General features: G+C 37.1%; 1 protein-coding gene across 3 annotated transcripts in view; it reads right to left on the bottom strand.

The window, feature by feature from the left end:
* Positions 1-20,336, bottom strand: part of LOC135225799 (uncharacterized) — a 416,906-nt gene that overhangs the window by 177,929 nt on the left and 218,641 nt on the right. For 2 of the 3 annotated variants that reach the window (XM_064265290.1, XM_064265288.1), the window contains exons 4-5: positions 3,354-3,488; positions 296-452 (exon numbers count right to left, since the gene is read on the bottom strand). In XM_064265290.1, the coding sequence (XP_064121360.1) occupies positions 296-452; positions 3,354-3,488 (292 nt within the window). The remainder of the gene's footprint in view (positions 1-295; positions 453-3,353; positions 3,489-20,336) is intronic. The other variant, XM_064265289.1, reaches the window with a different exon arrangement.

Genomic DNA, 20,336 nt, shown 5'->3' with positions numbered 1-20,336 from the left:
GCACAAATATTTCTCTCTGTAGACTTTTAAATAGGAGAGAGAGAGAGAGAGAGAGAGAGAGAGAGAGAGAGAGAGAGAGAGAGAATGTTATTTATGAGAGATAATAGGAGTAAGACAATGCTGTGCTGAAAGAGAGCAACAAGAAAACAAAGCACATGGAACTTCTACTAAATACCTGATGAAATGAGGTTCAGCTAAGATAGTCATTTGTAACCTTAGTAGTTAATTAAGCAACTCCTTCTGCAGCAAAAGCATGTTTAACAAGCAGACTACAGACTATCATGCATGCTCTGACCTTGCTATCGAGATTGTTCGTATTGCTGGCCTTGGTTTGAGCCTGGCTAATAACTTCGAAGACTAGCTGGCTGGCAACATCTCGCAGCTCGCTCACAGATGACGACTGGGTGATGTTCTTAAGGACGTCCTGTCGCTCAGCCCCGTTCCCGTCTTCGCTACAAAGATAGTGACAGTGTGAGTTTTGGTCATGTTGATCGTTCGTAGGCTACAGCTTGTTTGGAAAGTTGGCTGGGGAAATAAAGTAACTGTAAATAATTAGTCATAAGGTAAATAAGTTGGAGAAGTAAGTGCAGGTCGAAAAGACATTGTGTATAAATGTATATGGTAGGCCATGATATTCAGCATTGTTTTGGAGCCTTTGTTATATTTTCATCAGTCATAAGACCACTCATCAGTGTGAGGTGTAGACAAACAATGTGAGGTTTGTCTAACTGGCATTTCCTTGAAGGATAACCCAGGTCAATCAATGTCAGTCCCTGGATCATTTACGAGATTGGATTCAAATCGGAGCACCACATTCTGTTGTACTGTTCCTATCCTATAGTACATCGGATGACTGAGCAAATTCTGGTTAAACTCTTCATACTTTCCTTACGTATGGTTTCACAAACAGATAACAAAATGATCAAACATACTGCAGGTACTTTCCGACTTTATATAAAATATAGAGACAATGCTAATGTTCTTAAGAAAAATATTTTGGACATGTTTCTTTTGAGGTGTAATGCATTTTCAACTTTATGCTCAATGAGTAAGAGAAATGTTCTGTACAGACTGATGTGAGAACTGCAGATTTGTGGTTTTTGTTAGTTTGAAGTTGAATGTCACATAAGAAATAAAAGAATAGGCCATAAAAATATACCACGCTGTTTGGGGGAAATGTTTTTTGCTTTATCTTTGTATTTAAACTCATATTTTCCTTTTTCCACTTTCTTGCTTATCAATTAGTTTCCAAAATAGACAAAAATAGCTTTCAATATAAAAAGAGAAAACATAAATTTTAATTAAGATTAAGTTAGTATACATAGTAGGTGCGTTGGAAAATATCAGAAATGAGTAATCAGTTAAATGAAATACACCTACACATCGGATGCATTAGGAACACAATACAAACTAATTTAATAAGAGAGAGAGAGAGGGAGAGAGAGAACGTCCTTAAATTAGCTAAAACAAAAAACAATCAGAAAATCTGATGCCACAGTGGTCGAAACAAGCAACAAATAAGGAGAATGACATACCACTTTTATTTTCACAGACGTATAGATAAATTTCTTCAGCCTGAAGAAGCATCACCGATCTACTGAACACAGGGCGCAATTGTTTTAGAAACAACGATGGACAGCAGTTTTGATCAATGAATTGTGGTTTTACAAAATCAGGGCATATTTCTCCAAAGACATCTACATCTTTGGAAACGCTTTTTTCCCTTTTTTTCCCCTTTTAACAAGAAACAAGTTCATGTCTTTGTAAAGATCTGTGTTGATACTGCTCGAATCTTTTCCTTAAATGGAATTATAAGTGTCTGAAGGGACGCAACTTGCTTATGCAAATTTACATAAAGCTAGCTCATTATTTCTGTGTACGTTATGTCAGAGATCTAACTTCAATCTACCGAGCTTCTATAATATATATATATATATATATATATATATATATATATATATATATATATATATATATGTATTATGTATATATATATATATATATATATTTATATCTATATATATATATATATATGTATATATATATATATATATATATATATATATTATATTATATATATATATATATAGATGATATAGATATATATATATATTATATATAATTTTCTTTTCATAAAAAATCAAGGAGCTAACATAACAATACTTGCTTCTTCGCCTTTTGCGTCCTTAATCAATGATAGGGCAACATGCCATCACTTCTGATCGATACCGAGATCGGTCATTGAACCTGAATTCAGTAATACTAGATGATAATTTCCATTAATAGCAATGATAAAAAATGACGAGAATTATAAGTCATTAACCTAATGTAAGTACCGCATTGATAACAAAAAGGATATCAATATATTTCATAAGCAGATATTTAAAAGTAGGGTGGATGAGAAGTTATCATAACCCAATGTTTAAATTTGGCCTTCTATTTCAAAATGACTTATAGAGAATTTTAGAGCTAAAGAGTACAGAGTTTTAGTTTTCTTTCAATTTTATGCAAAGGATTTTCAGTAGTTAGAGATGATGGTCTCACATGTTTATTTCACATTTCAAACTTATTAAGCAAGTTGTATATGATATGTACATATACTCTATATGTATGATATATATATATATATAATAATATACTATATATATATATATATATATATATATATCATATATATATATACATATATATATAATGTGTGTATGTGCTTAATTCCTGGAAATATATTTTTTACAGACAGATATTTCATAAGTATCCATTTTTAGATACATGGCCACGTCTTTTACTAACTCCATTAACACTAAACATGAAGCAGTATATTAACCAAACAAATAGATAATAAAGAACAAAAGAGGATTCAATCTACGTTGACACGACAAAAACAACAAAGCACACGCACGCACAAGGCAACGTCAGAGACGATACCACTATAGGACAGACATATTAGATGAACAATATAATAACCTTACATGAAGAGAGAGAGAGAGAGAGAGAGAGAGAGAGAAGTGGGGTGCGAGAAGACAAGTACGCATCCTGAACGGCAAACATCAAACAACACCAGAACGAGTACGATACAACACCAAGTATCTTGCAATAAAGTTAAATTCAGTTCAATTTAAAACGTTCCTCTTGGAAGTTCAGTTATTCTTTGCTTCCTCTTCTTCGTCTTCTCCATCTGGTTCAGTGGTTGCGAAGTGAACTGAAAAAACTCCCACTACCAATTCCTTGTGCGTCTCTGCTACTTCTTCATCAGTGGTTGTTACTCGCTGCAAACGCAAAAGTTTCCCGTCCCTTGATGGCAGAGAAGCCTTCCTTCCCTTCCCCCCTCGTTCCATTGGCCCAAGGGCGCGTACCTGTTTGTGGCAGCGGAAGAAGAGGAAGCCAGGTTCCCCGATTCTGACTTAGATCGAAGGAAAGAGGCGATAGAGGTCTCCATGTCTGCGTGGATATCGCCGTTCTCCAGGCCAATGCCGATGTGCGAGGATGACCTGGTTGTGTGCAAGGTCAAAGTTCAGAAGCTTAAAAAAGATTGCAAATATGGCCGGTATAGGGCGGTAAAGGTTGGAGAAAACATTACAGGCGATTAAAATCAAAACAGAGAATAGGAAGCACATCAAGTATTTCAAAGACAACTAAAATTGCAAAGAAATTTTTTCTTTTCAGGGACCTTGAAAACCATTTGGACTTTTTAAATATTAATACGATTTATTGACAGTCCAGTGGTAATGAGATAAAAGTAAGACAAGATTTTATAAGATCAGAGGTTCCTTTTTATATGCCAGCCGTGTATTACAAAGACGCTCAAGTGGATATGTGAGGCAGAAAAAAAACTTTTTATAACGTCTAATAAATTGAATATTTTCTGTGTTATTACTATAACACTCAAGTGTTTTAGAAGGATATCGGAATTTAGGGGCTAAAATACGCAAACTTAACTCGCTGCAGCAGAAAATCTTCAATGCTGAAGGTACCTGCGGACAAAACTCTTTCCCCAGAGTCTGGGTTACTCGTGGATCGTCGCACTTTCGAGTCTGCCGACAAATGGGAAACTACTACCTTGGTGATAATTAAATTGAAGTATTCACTTTGAAATAAGAAAGAGTATGTCTCTGACTCTTGTTTGAATTGGAACAACAACGTCATCGGATTCTATTATTTTCATCAATACAGTTTCGCTTTCTTGGATAGTTTATAATCGACGACAGGAGTTAAATTGTCATACTATCACGCACATTAGCGGATGTATTAAAGCACCGGCCAACTTGATCCTCAACAATAACTTTTCATAATTCCACTATTCATGACCCAAGACATGCAAAGTAATAATGATTCAATATTAGTAGTTATAAAGTTATAATTGCCGAGGTAATCGATATCGGGTAACAGAAGTCACATAAAAAAAGGGTTTAACTAAAATCGGTCGGGGCAGAAACCGAGATTCTATTTTCACTCTCCTCTTACCAGACCTTTCTACTAAGGATTATTAACTGCCATCTCCCTTTTTCTGTCGGGATCACGTATCAAGAATCGAGTCTTTCGTAGTTGTATATAATTGTCTATAGTCTATTTGTCTAGGTTATTATGTTTTTTTAATGTTAAAGAGTAATTAAACTACATGTAAAAATTTGAAACATATCTTCTTTCTTATCCATTGGTTTTCCGCTTAGCCATCCTTCGTTCTGAAAGCGTCCATTACGTTTGTTTTACAGCAGTAAAGCCAATACTGACGGGGACAGATATGGTATAGATAGGAAAATCCCCTTTTCCTACCTGGATGGTTATTCTCCAACTTCATAATCTTTTTCAGATTTTATTATATATAATATTCAATTAAGTAACGGAAATCAATAAACTTAGGTAGGATATATATATATATATATATATATATATATATATATATATATATATATATATATATATATATATATATATATATATATATATATATATATATATATGATATAGTATATATATGTGCATATAGATATATATATATATATATATATATATATATATATATATATATATATTAGTATATGTATATATATGTGCAATATATATATATATATATATATATATATATATATATATATATATATATATATATATGAGTATATATGTGCATATATATATATATATATATATATATATGATATATATATATATATATATATATATACATATATATATATATATATATATATATATATATATATATATATATATGTACATATATATATATATATATATATATATATATATATATATATATATATATATATATATATATGTGTTATATATATACATATATATATATATATATATATATATATATATATAGTATATATCTATATATATATATATATATATTATATATATATATATATATAAATCATTTGAGCTACAAATGTCCTTTAATATCTAATTTGCCCTACCTCGGAATTTATATATTTTCATGTTGATAATAATTTCGTCCCCTCATGGAATCGAACCCATGAGGGGACGAAATTATTATTAACTAAAAATTCCCCTTCGGTTTACATATATAAAAATATATCAATTCCGAGGTAGAGCGAATTAGATATTAAAGGACATTTGTAGCTCGAATGATTTATATGAATCACGATGATGTGATAATTATTCATATGTATACACACACACACACACACACACACACACATATATATATATATATAGATATCATAATATTATATCTACTATCTATCTAATATTATATAATATATTATTATTATATATTATAATATATAATAATATTAAGTATATATATAATATATATCATATAGATATATAATATATATATATATATATATATTATATATATATAATATATTATTATATATTATTATATATATATAATATATATATATAGTAACTTGATCACGAAATATATAAAATGTGATGCGATGTATAAACAAAGGTAATACCACTGAGGATAAATGAAAAGACGAGAAATGCCGAGACCTCTCGGTCTACACGACCCTTTACTGGAGGCATGTAAGCGATTTCTTCCCTAACAATTGGGGAATTGGTGTGTAGTTAGAACTATACATGTTTTGGTTTTTCCTATTAATAGTAGATGGCGCCCCTTGAACGGCTTCTGGTTGCGACTGAAACAAGATACGTAAATCTTAACTATTTTCATTTAAGACCTTTCTTATTTTGATTATTATTTCGAAAACTGTTGTTTTGAATGATTATCCCTTTTATCTCCTATGTTTAATTTCGACTACAGCCATATTACTACTATTCTATTTTCCTTGCTCCTACTACTCGATTCTCCTTGCCCTCGCTACTTTACCCTCCTTGCCAACTCGTAAATCCTTCTTGGCCGCCTCTTGATGACATTTTATTTAGACAATTAATTTCTTTTGCTTCTGCTTCATCAAGCAACAGTGAGCTCTTGGGATATTACCAGTTATACCTGTGAAATAGGACTTGATAATTGTTTTAGATTAAGTGATTTCATTTGAAATGCATCTCATTTTTAAATTGCTAATTCATATCTGTTCCTACACCGTCCTTTACTTAAGACTGGTTTACACCTACGCACTTTCGTGGTGCGAGCTGTCACGGCCTGGGATCGCAAGAAACCGTTACAAACCGCACTATAAACGCACCAAAAGCGCGCCGCCTCGCTGGCGGGGGCAGGCGATGACCGTTAAAGCCGCGCGACGCCGCCCGGATTTTAAATCATTTCAAATTTTTGAGCAGCGTCTGGCGGGTTGATGAAGTCGCACGAGGCCGTATGCGGGGTAGCACGGCCTCACAACAAAAGCGGTAAGAACCCGCATGGTTCCGTGCCACACCGCACGTGGCGCGATGTGGGGCGAAGTCGCACTACCCGGAAGGGAGTGTTACGGCCTGATGTGACGGCGCCGTACGGTGCCCTTGCGGTCCCCTTACGGCGCCGTCATACACGATTCATACATGCCGCACACATGTTGCGGGGCGTGCGGCGTAGGTCGATTGGATTCTGGGGAGGATAAAAGGGGCCTAACTGATCACTGGGGGCATCATTCTCGCTGTGAATGCCTGACTGACCAGCTGCTCTGTGACCCAGCCCCTCTCACCCAGCGACGCTCGCCCAGCCACTCTCGCCCAGCGATGTTCACCCAGGGATGCTGCCCCACGGACACTGACCCAGGGGCATTCACCCAGTGACATTCACCCATCCACTCTCGCCTAGCGACGTTCACCCAGCCACTCTCGCCCAGCGACGTTCACCCAGGGACGCTGCCCCACGCACACTGACCCACGGACGTTGACCCAGGGGCGTTCACCCAGGTGTTCACCGAGGAAGAGGATGCGGCGACGAAAGAGGCCATGGCTCGTGGTGGTTATTCCCAATGGACGCCCCTGCGAATTGATAAGGAGACTCAGTCGAAACCTGGGACTTCGACACCTTCTGCAGTGCAACCGGTTCGGGCATTACCACACCAGTGGTTCTCGTCTCAACCCCAACCTGTGTTTTTTATGATACGCATCTCCAACACCAGCCTCAGCCGCAGCAGCAGGTACCTCATGGGTACGCAACTCCAGTGCCAAGGCTAGGCACACCGCCATTCTTCCCCAGTGGACATTCCACACCATTCAACTTCTCTCCTCGACCTTCCACTTCTTCGATGTCGCCGTTGGTACACAGTCTCTTGGCAGACTTGCGGCCCCTACCCCTGCCGCCAGTATTTCGACACCGAAACCTTCTGCCACAGAGGATCCACCCACCTACTACTTCACCATCTCCCCAGGTGATAAGGAGGACATTGACCCAGAATCACTTGAGTGATTTTGTAAATATTGTAAATGAAAATTTAAATTTTTTAGAATTAATGGTATTTTAGTAATTTTCGTCATATTCAATTATTTTTCTAATGTTTATAATTAATAATTATTCTTTTTGTAATAAATATGTTGAAATAGTGTTTTGCATTTACATGTTCCTTATTGATGCTTATTTAATGATTTTTTTTAATGTTTATAATAAATCATTTTTCTTTTTGTAATAAATATGTTGAAATGGTGTCTTGCATTTACATTTTCCTTATTGATTCTTAATTTATATTTCATGACAATATATATGATATGATTGGGTGAAATGAGATTGAATAAGAAAAAAGTATAACAGGAAATATAAAATTAAATATATGTGAAATATGAAATGAATAGAACTCTGAAAATAACTTAAAATATAAAATGAAATTGAATAATGAAAGAGCATGGCCAGAAAGAATAATAACATGAAGAAATATAACAGGAAATCTTAACATGAAATATAATATATGATCTATGAAATAAATACAACTCTGAAAATAACTTAAATTATAAACTGAAATGTAACATGAAATAAATATGGCCATCAAATGATATAACATACAAGGTAAGAAAAATAATATCATATTGAGAACATGATCAAATGAACATGAACACATACAAATATATGATAATGAAACAGTAATTAACATTGACTGGACATGGTTATTTACAGGAGAAAAATGAAAAATAAGTAAGATACTAAAGACTTCGTTCAGTGGGATCTTGTGATTGGTGGGAGTAGGGCTTCATCAACCACGTATTGAGAGCGAAGGCATCGTTGGCGACTATGTAGAAAGGGATGGGTTCGTCGTCGTTGGGCAGATTTCTGTCTTGTGGGAGTCCTGCTCGGTTGTTTGCGATGGCCCTGGCCAGGTTGCACTTCTGCCAGGTTCCTCCATCCCCAGCACCTCCTTCTGCACCGACGTCGACGAACAGGAACTTGTACTTTGCATCGGAGAGGGCCATGAGGACGATGCTGTGAAACTTCTTGTAATTGAAATACAGTGATCCTCCACCTTTGGGTTTCTTGATCGTGATGTGCTTCCCATCCAGGGCTCCCACACAATTGAAGTAGTTCCACTTGGAGGCGAAGCGTTTTGCTATGTCATTCCATTCTTCTGGTGTCTTGGGGCACTTCATCACTTCTGGTTTGTATATGTCGATAATGGCTTGGCAGACTACTGGGATAAATCGGCATATGGAACTCTTGGAGACTCTGAAGCTGTATTGCAGGCTTGTATAGTCGTTCCCACTTGCCAGGTGGCGGAGAGTGACTGTCAACTTGAGTCCCACCTCTTGTGCACGCCCCATGTTCGTGTCCTTCTTCTTCAACAGGGGCGTCAGCCTTTCGACCATCTCCTCGAGCAATTCAGGGTAGATTCGTAGAAAGTTCTTGTGTCCTTTGTGGTCGTCCTTGTTCAGTTCTTGTAGCAGCTGGTCGTAGTCCCCATGTAGTTGCCGCCGTGTCAGCCACTCCCGAGCCCAAATCCACCCTGCCCTCCCATCCTTTCTGCGTGGTGCTGGTGGCTGTGGCACCCTAGTACGTCTTCTCAACCTGTCTCCTGGGGTGAGAGGCTGTTGAGGTCCATATTGCATGCTGGTTGGCCGTGGAATGAAGGGTGTGCTTGGCAGGCCTCTATATATACCCAAGGTTCATATCTGGCATGGTGTGGCACGATGTGGCACGGTGCACGTGCAAAAATCGTGCAATTTTGCAAGTCGTGACTCGTGCGGATGTGCGCGCACTCCGCAACAACACCGCAACCCACCGCTACACGGAGTAACAAAGCCGCAAGAGCGTGTGGCCTGGCATAGCAACAACGACCATAACACCGCGCCAACTCTGCGCCAACTCCGTAACACTCCACTAGGCACCGCAGGAACACGCCGTGAGGTGCCCGTAACCCACCGACCGGGTCCGCCCCCCGCCGCCACATAACGGTCATTTTTTTTCCCAACCGTGTCAATTTTGTAACGGTTTCTTGCGGTCCCACCCAGTAACAGCCCGGAACACGAAAGTGCGTAGGGGTAAACCTACCTTAACCCAGACAAGGGAGGAAAGAGAGTTTGTCTGCCGGTACATAGATTATAAGATCAGATTAAAAATATCTTTTCACTATTAGTTGGTTAGTTGGTCTTTCTAATGATAAATGTTTCCCATTATTCACTGTAGAATCAATGACTTACAATCATTTAATAGCTGCAGTGATATTCTTCTCTCTGTCGTTCTGTGCGCTCCTTTTCTTAAATAATACTAAAGAAGCAATGTTTATTTTCATTGAGTGCACATAGTGCAATAGTTACTTACAAAATGGCATTTGATTAAGACGAATATTAGTTGTTACTTACATAGTACTTACATATGTTACATATACTTGTAATCAATCATTCTAATAACATTTAGCTTGTTACAAACTAGGATATTAAGGTGGGTACACACGTGCGAACCGAACCTTGTATTGTAACTGATTCTTGTAACAAAAACGCAAGTGTGGACGGTTCCTCGAACCCGAACCCCAAACCCGCTAGGTTCGAGGCTCCGTTCGCCCTCCATCCCGGCAGTATATTTCCCAAGTCTGGAAGAGTATAAGGATAGGGAAAATTAGGACCAATCAAAGTGCGCGGAGCTGATCCAGACGTCACAAGCCACGCCTTTTAGCTCCTTCCTCATTCCCATATCCATTACTGCCACCAGTCACGATGCCGAAGAAATACTTCTCAATTTCACCGTTTATGGCTTGTATGACATATACAGTTTAGTCAGCTATATCTAAACATAATGCAACACTAATTTAACAACAATATAGTGTTCAAATAAGATACACCGTGAAAGATATTATGCATTATTGGCTCCTCCCTCCTGGTAAATAATATTTTTACATCACGAATTTCTAAATTATAGACGTGAAAATGCATGTTTAAAGCCATTTACAATGAGTTACGATAAGTCATGGGATGAATCAAACAATATACAAGATGGTAAAAATGATGGTATCTGCCCTGTCTGTAGGGGAAAATAGATAGAGGGAGTAGAGCTTTCACTAAGGATGTCTATGGACATATGCAGTTTCGTTGTAATGCACATTACCGTGCATTGTATAAAAGCAATATCCTTGTCATTACTGGGCCATGAACAGGAATCAGACTGATATAGTCCCTACTATTTACAGGGACACAGTATCAGCATCATTCATTCAATTATTTCAAGAGCTAATGTGTACTTAAGGAAACCTACGGTATTGTTATTTTGGTGATCCAAGTTAGCCTACTGTTTACTTGACAAACTCATTCTGTCAATGGCTAATTTGAATAAGGCTGTTTTTCAGGTGTATTTGATAAACTGTAGTAAAAAATTGCCTTTTTGAGGTGGATTCCGTTTTGGTAAAACCTTCCAGATGTCCTTACCTGATTGGTACTTGCCATTCATTGTGTACAAATATATAAAAAAGTTTGTTATTGAATATTTTTTGCTTTTGCTTCTTACTTTTCATACATTGTGTACAGACAAATAAAAAGTGATAACATAATTCAGTATTGAATATTTTTAGCAATCCCTTACGTGATGTTTGTTTAAAATTCATTGTGTACAAAGAAAACACTAATTATTTAATTTATTCAATATTTTTAGCAAACCCTTCGTACTTTCATTCATTGTGTGCAAAAAATTACAATGAGTTACAGTAGACTTTTTACTGAGCTGAACTAAAGCAGAATTGATGCATAAATTTATTAAAACTGCTAAATGCTTTAAAATAAATATGGATGACACTTCTTTTCCATCTTTCTCTCTACAGAAAACTTTATACAAATATTCAACATGTATTAATTAAAGCCAGAGATAACGGTAGTATATGAGTATACTACTATTTTCATATAAGTTCACACTGAATGGCAAAATATATGCCTTAAATTAAGTTCATAGATTTTTTTTTCGTATAGATTTTTGGAATTATGCAAAGCACTGGGGCAACTAAGGCCATTCAGCGCTGAAACGGAAATTGGCAGTAAAAGGTTTGAAAGGTGTAACAGGATGAAATTCCCGTAGTTGCACTATGAAACAATTGTTAGGAGAGGGTGGACAATAAGATGGAAGAAAGAGAATATGAGCGGAGGTAACAGTAAAATGAATGACAATAGCTGCAGTTAGACGCCGAAGGGACGCTGCAAAGAACCTTAAGTAATGCCTACATTGAACCGAATGAGGTGTACTGACGGCACTATCCCCCTACAAGGTGCATAAATTTGTCATAAAAACTGTATCCTCCACATTTCATTTAAGCATAAGGCAGTTATTATTTCAGTAATGTAATAATACATTTTTATATCCTGAAACAACAGTCAGTAACACCTGAAAAACTATCAATGCTCCATGCTTTTAAAGCCGTCACTTTCAAAGTCGAAGATTAAATTTATCTAGATGGGAGTTGAAGTGCAGCGAAGTTCAACTTCTTGGCCTCCGGTCTGTATTCTGTAGTGCTAATTACAGGTCATATACCATCATTTTTACCATACCATCAATTTTACAATCTTGTATATTGTTTGATTCATCCCATGAGTTATCGCAACTCTTCATAAATGGCATTAAACACGTATTTTCAAGTATATAATTTAGCAACTCGTGATGAAAATATTATTTATGCAGAAAATATCGACCTTATGAGCAGGAATTAAGAGGTACTGAGCACTATTACCAAGAGGGAGAAGCCAATAACGCTTAGTATATTTCACGATGTATCTCATTTGAAGAATATATTGTTGTTGAATTACTGTTGCATTCTGTTTAGATATATCTGACTAAAATGTATAGGTCATACAAGCCGCAAACTGTGAAATGGGAAAGTTTTTCTTCGACATTGTGACTGGCAGTAATGGCTATGAGACCGGAGTGTAGCAAAAAGGCGGGGCTTGTGACGTCATGGATCAGCTCCACGTGCTTTGATTGGACCTAATTTTCCCCATCCTTATACTCTTCCAGACTTGGGAAATATGCGTCCCAGCAATTGTCGGTTTTTGGGGCCCGAATCAAAGGGAGGTCTCTTTGCACGTTACGCAATGTGTGGACGGGACCTGTATTACACGCCTATCAACAGAGGTTGCTGAACTTGTTAACACCGACTATAAACAAGGCCGGCCTTAGTAGTCTCTTGTTTTGGTCAATCATTACGTTTATGTCTACCATGGCTGATTGTAGTGAGGAAAAGGTCCTTCAATTTATTAGTTATTACGAAGAGACTTAACTGTGACCAGAAACTTCTTGGAATCTCATGTCAGCGAGTAATTCCCGACCACTGTATTCTACCCTTCTAGTATATAACCTTGATTGCCACCATCTTTTATTTTGCTTCATCTTCGTTAAATAATGTGTATAAAATTTACGCGGCAGCTGCTACTTGCATGGTGGCCATTGAAGGTAAACAACCCGGACAGACTGATGATCGCAGTGGATTGCTATGAAGTTTCGCGCTTAACATGGTTACGGTTCGTCCTCAACATTTTGACACCTTGTAACCGTATATGTGTAACTCAGTTACACATACAAGGTTCGGCTCTCACGTGTGTACCCACCTTTACAAGAACATATAGGAAACCAAGCGTGGCAGAACAGACACATTGGCTTCTTAATTAAAAATGAAGGTTATGGTGCTTTTTATCATTGATTAGCAAAAATAAATTTTCTCGAATGAAGGGGAATGCGTGCATTATAATAATCATAGCAATTAGCATAATGAATAGAGATCTGTCGAATACCAAGCAATAGTACTTCTAGGAAGTTTATAAAACTAAAAATTTGCTTTGTCACCCTACTGATAATAATCATAATATGTGCACACGTTGTAAGTTCACGTATTTTTCCGAGAGTATTGCGACTAAGTGATTCTAAATCAGTTTCATTATTGTAACCACAGTTGTAATTGTTTTAACTTTAAATTAAGTTGTTGCATCATTATACATATGTATAGCCACAAACACAAATACTTACATATGCTTTAAGGCTTCGTTTGTCGTGAGGTGAATTTTTAAAAGAACCGCTGTATTAAATGGCCAAGTAAGATGGCGCATATACGATGTCCGGAGTACGCAAGGCTATGGGGAGGGGATGTAGCTGTGTTACTCGAAACAACCTCGCTTTTCCGCCAGGAACGTGTTTGGGTTACAAGTGTCAAATTCCTTTTTAATTTTATAGCAAGAAACTGGAGACAAACCCTTACCATTTCAGCAATGTTAAATATGCAGATATGATGTTTATTTATAGGTTTTGCAACTGTTATAAATATATATATATATATATATATATATATATATATATATATATATATATATATATATATATATATATATATCGGATATATATATATATATATATATATATAATATATATATATATATATATATAGGTGGAGGTTAGGTTGATGCGAATAAAATAATTCCAAATCAAATGTACTCTTTAGATATTGAACAATGGGGGAAAATGCAAGTATCATAGAAATCTTCTCCCTCTCCGTCAATGGTATTCACTGGAATCTGATAAAGGAATATAAAGCAAGCCGAATGGAATCTCACCTCCATCAAAGATAGGCCTATTCATTAAACACTGATCAAAGATTTAAAATGTATTTACAAAAAGCCTCTCATTCTTCATCTGTCAGACGAAAAAGAATGGGAACCTTATGGAAAATTCACTTTCTTCAGTCTTTCCCGAAAAAGTTAGTACGAAGAGGACAGCCAACCAGCAACGGGCCCCCTGATGACATCGCTTGCGACGTCACAGGTATTGTCCAATGAAATGGTGAGGTACCCGTTTCTTCAAGCCACCCGAATGCAATAAATAGCGCGAGTACATCTGACACATATTATTATTATTATTTATTATTATTATTATTTATTATTATTATTATTATTATTATTATTATTATTATTATTACCACTGGAGCTGATATACTGGTACTTAATTATGTTTAAAACTAAAGTTTGAACAGAGATTTGAATAAATTAAATTATATGATTTTAAAACTAATGTAAAAGTTCCTCAGTAGATTAGGCTGTCTCTCTCTCTCTCTCTCCTCTCTCTCTCTCTCTCTCTCTCTCTCTCTCTCTCTCTCTCTCTCTCTCTCTCTCTCTCTCTCATAATTTGAAAGGGCTGAAAACGTACCGGATCCAATAAGAACATATTTTGTAAATGAGATAAAAATTATAACTCGCAATATATAGTGAAAAACATATATAATGAAAACGATATTAGTGTTATTTTATGACGCGTATACTATTTATCAATGTGTTTTCTGGTGTAAGAATGTTGTAAGAAACTAAGCGTCCGATTGTGGTTCAACTTGTTCACTGCCGTTCTTGAATACTGAGGTCTTTTCCCCGGCCTCTTTTATGCATTGAATGCAAATCACACAAAAAAATATGAAAATGAAACTCTCGGGATTTAAAACCAAATTCAGAGAGACAAAACTGGGCTAAATATGGTCCCGAGAAAGATACCATAGTCGGTACGTCTTGTTATGGAACGTGAAATCGATATAGATCTTGTATGTTTAGTGGAGACGAAACCAGTGTTAGGGATAAAAGTCTCGAAGACTACAAAACTCGGAATTCGACTATATGTATCTGCATTCTGCATGTCGTGTTTTGCCTATGAAGTTTGTTATATATTATAATATATCCGCCATAGTAATTACTCGAATGATGCTTGAGACATAAGGAAGCAATTGAAAGAGTTGTTGCCATCCCGTTTTAGATCCTCAAATAACGTGGCAAAATGCGCCTAATGTCTCTCGCTCTGCATGCAGAGTCCACCCAATGGATTCGGCATTGTCTCTCTTTTTCCTCCTTAAATGCGCTCAACAAAAGCACAATACACATTTTCTTATCCATTGTGGTTGACATCACAGCCCACCATACACTGAGTATAAACAAATCTCCCGCCATAGGATTCTGCGTAACGCAGCTGTGTGCGGCAACATTTAAAAATCCATCGCAGTTTCTGCGGTGCGGCGAAACGCATTTATCTGCTGCAACAACACGCATAGTGTGAAAGAGGCCTTAAAACTGTCACGCTGGGCATCAACCGAAGTACTATATTTAGTTATGCTATTTCATAAATGGGTTGGTGGGTGTCTGTACGTGAACATGAATGGTATTTACAGACAAACTCACAATCATATATATGTATCACACATTTAGTTTACAAATGTCGTTTAATAACCAATTCGCTCTACCTGAAATGGAATGACAGTTGATAAGCAGTTCGTCACCTGAGAGATTCTATCCCCTACAGCGACAACTTCCGCCTTCGGTGACGGGTAATTACCATTCAGCTGTCAAGAGAGGTATAAGGTAATACCAACTCTGCTATACACATTATACTAAATGCAGGTATCAACTGCACGGTAATTGGCGGTTCGTAAAGCAAAGCCACCAGTACACAAAAAGCCAGACTTTGGCCCTTTATAACACTGGAAATATTCAACCAACCAGAATGAAACTCTGGCTTTAGAGGTTCCTCACTTTTCATTGAAATCCATTAAGCCGTTCCAGAGATCCAAATATAAAATTCTGGCGTTCAGGGGATTTGGTAGGAGGTGGGTGGGTGGGTGAGGGTCCTAACATATCTGTAGAGTAATAACGGTAAAAAATACATCTATCAAACTTTGTTTTTCTGAAAGCTTGTAGTCTGAAGAGGTGTCTTTCAGTGTTTGTTTGCTGAAATAATGAATTTTAAAGTTACAGTGGGCCATTCAAATTAACCACCAAAGTTCAGGTACAGAATGCTCACGTTAGAGGAGACACTATTAGCCTAAGAGCTAGCTGAGATTTATTTGACATGCACCCTACATGTTTAGTATGGTAGAAGTACCCTAACAGACTACAGAAATCTTTATCTTAAGTGTAGCTTCTGGTGGATGTGGCCAGGTTGGCTTTTAATTATTGCCCTAATATTTTAAGGTCACTTAAAACAGACGCTAATTACGGCTAATTAAGGTTATTATTTGACATTGAAACTACATCACTGTAATCACCTGGAAAATTTAAGCAGGCTCTGAATATGTAAAACGACTAACTTAAGACAACATTTTCTGGTGGAAAGGTCATTTAAGACAAGCTCAAGGTCACTGTTGGGTGGTTATTGCTAATTAGCAGTTTTAACTGACATATGAGCTATAACAATGCAACCACCTGGAAAATATTAAGTATAGATCATACATCCATAACATCCAACTCAAGACAAATTTTTCTGGTGGAAAGGTTCTTTAAGACAAGGTCAAGGCCCTCACTGTATGATTTTCCAGACATAAGTGTACCTAAAACTCGATTGTATACTAAGATATTTACATAATGTAATCAAAAACATTCCATAAATCATACATATTGTGGGTTACACTGTGGACCCTACATCAGCTATCATCAACAAGGATAGATATTATGGTATAAATGTTTCATAAGACTTGACTGGCCTAATGTTGCTATTAATAAGGAATGGTTACTGCTGTGCACCTACACAATACCCAGTACAATGTGTCCCAGTAAATTATGTTGTTTGCGTTTTTCCTATCAAATAAGATCTTAGGCATAAGTAGCTAAGGGCTGAATGTTTATGTTGGCAGAAAAAATTCATGTCTACCGGAAATGACTAATTTTCATCTTTCTCAATCTCACCTTCATTTGGCACAAGAGATTCAGCCATTTGATCCCCCTCGAACCACACAGGTTCGTATGCATCCCCATTCAGTTACCATCCATCTTCTGCCATTGGATTCTGATGTATGCACTTTTCATGTGAGTCTGCCCAAACTTTATCAACAAATGTTGCCCGCCTGATTTGTTGGATTACCTCCAGCCTTTGGTGCATATACCCTTTCAAATACCTTGTAGCAATGACTGTTTAGGGATTGTGCTTGACTGGCTTTGGTGAAGATGAACAAGAATACCCTCTTGGAACTTCTGGAAAGCAAAGCTCCACCAGCTGTGCCTGGCCCTATTGATACCTATGTCATAGATGGCATTTATTTACTTTATCTTCTTCCACAACACATCCCATCAACATATAGAGCCTTGGCCACAGGGATTTTAAGACAATTCAAATCCTTTACCAACTTCAGGGTTCATCAAGTGTTTGATTTGTACCCTGTGCCATCCATAAAAGACAGTGAAAGGGCTCTAAGAGGCTTGGCTGTCACTGAAGAAAGGAAATAAACCATAACTGGTCCAGAACAGCATAGACCAACACATATTGAAGAGAGCCTGAAATCAAGATCATTCAAAGAACAACTTCCAAAGTTCCTTGCAATGGAATGGGAAAAACAACTCAACACACAGATAATCCAAGGGCGTCAGGTGTACCTATCCTACTTTGGAGCATGCTATCATTTTTCTGTGGCAGAGGGGATGGTCCTGGAAGAGGAAGTGAAGGCACTCGTGACCAACCATGAGGAGGCTGATACACTGATCTGTACCCATGTCAGTCACATTGACAGAGAGAATGCCACAAATATAGTGGTGGGGGCATCAAACACTGACGTGGCTGTTATTCTACTTAACAGCAGTGAAAGACTCAAGGCACATATTTGGATGGAGACTGGAACAGGATCCAAGAACAACAGGAGGTTCATCGATATAACTGTAAGTGATGAGGCATTTGGGACAACCATGTTTCAAGCTCTTCCAGGTTTCCATGCTTACACTGGTTCAGAATATACTTCAGCGTTCCACAAGAAAGGAAAGAAACGTCCCTTCAAAATCCTAAAGGAAAACGAAAACTGCCAAACAGCCTTTGCCAAAATGACTCTAGGGAAAGTAGGAGTAAATTTCATTCTTGAAATAATGTTGCTCACTACAAAGTATTTGAAAGAGCAAATGCACCAAAGGCCAGATCCAGGAATCCCATAAAAAAACTAAAAGGGATTAATGCTTCTATGATCCTAACATGTGAGGCCAAGGTAATCCAACAAATCAGGCAGGCAGCATTTGTTGCTAAAATGTGGCTGACGCGAGAGAAAAGTGCATACATCAGAATCCAATGGCAGAAGATGGATGGCAACTGAATGGGGGAGCATATGCACTTATGTTGTTCAAGGGGGATCAAATGGCTGAATCTCTTGTGACAAATGAAGTGAGATTCAGAAAGTTATGGATGATGAAGATGGCCTGGCTGATTTTGCCCCTAGCTCCTCAGATGAAGAGGCTGTCATCCTCAGATAAACAGCAGTAATTTCATGGAAATATAATGAATTTCTTCTACCAATATAAAGATTCAGCCGTTATCTACTTTAATCCTAAGATCCTATTCGATAATAAAAACACAAACAGCATAATCTATTGGGAACACTATAGCGGTATTGTATTGGTGCACAGAAGTAACCATTCCTCATTAATAGTAACATTAGGCCAGCCAAGTCTTGCAAAACCTTTACACCTCAATATCTATCCTTGTTGATGATAGCTGACGTACGGTGCACAGAGTAAGCCACCATATGTATGATTTTTTTTAATTTTTTGGTTACATTATGTAAATAACATAGTAAATAATTGACTTTTAGGTACACTTACGTCTGTAAAATCATACAGTGATGGCCTTGACCTTGTTTTAAATGGACTTTCCACCAGAAAAATTTGTCTTAAGTTGGATATTATGGATGTGTGATGTATACTTAACATTTTCCAGGTGGTTGCATCGTTGTAGCTCATATGTCAATTAAAACTGCTAATTAGTAATAACCACCCAGCAGTGACCTTGAGCTTGTCTTAAATGACCTTTCCACCAGAAAATGCTGTCTCAATTTAGTAATTGTACATTATCAGAGGGCTTGCTTAATATTTACCAGGTGATTACAATAATGTAGCTTCAATGTCAAATAAAAGCCTTAATTAGTATACTAGTGTATGTCTTAAGTAACCTTCCCACCAAACAAAATCGTCTTAATTGGCTGATTTGTAACACGTGGTACATTCCTAATGTAACATTGTGATAACCAGCATTGTAGTGCTACATCAAATGAAAATTAATTAGAGGCTGTAATCTCAAAGGTATAACATAGCTTTGCTTTACATTGTATTGGCATCTCAGGCAATTCCGTGAAATTATTGTAACTCATTTGTGCAGCTGGATAGAGAATTTTTGTTTGGTTGTTTGGTTCTTTCCATCTTCCCTTAAACATCATTGGTTCCGACGCTAATGTAACATCCTTATAAGATATTCTAAGCGAGTTAGGAGAGTGTCCAAGTTGTTATTTACAGGGATCTGCCTGTCATTTACCATAGCATTTGCGTGAGTTTTCCCCATTTGTGTGAGGCCTTGCCTATTTGTTCAACTGTTATTCCCACGACATTTGTGTTGTGTTGAGTTATTCAGCACCTGAGTGGATTTCATACCCAGTCCATTGGAATGCCATTTCCATGTCACTTGCGTAAGTTACTGTGTGGATTACATCTACAGCATTTTGGCTGTCACTTCATTTGCTTTTCTTTTGCACATATTACAACCATAGGAATTCTTGCGATTTCCC

This window comes from Macrobrachium nipponense, chromosome 13 (genome assembly GCF_015104395.2).
Source record: "Macrobrachium nipponense isolate FS-2020 chromosome 13, ASM1510439v2, whole genome shotgun sequence".
In the NCBI taxonomy this organism is placed as follows: domain Eukaryota; kingdom Metazoa; phylum Arthropoda; class Malacostraca; order Decapoda; family Palaemonidae; genus Macrobrachium; species Macrobrachium nipponense.
This window is presented reverse-complemented; position numbering and strand designations above follow the sequence as displayed.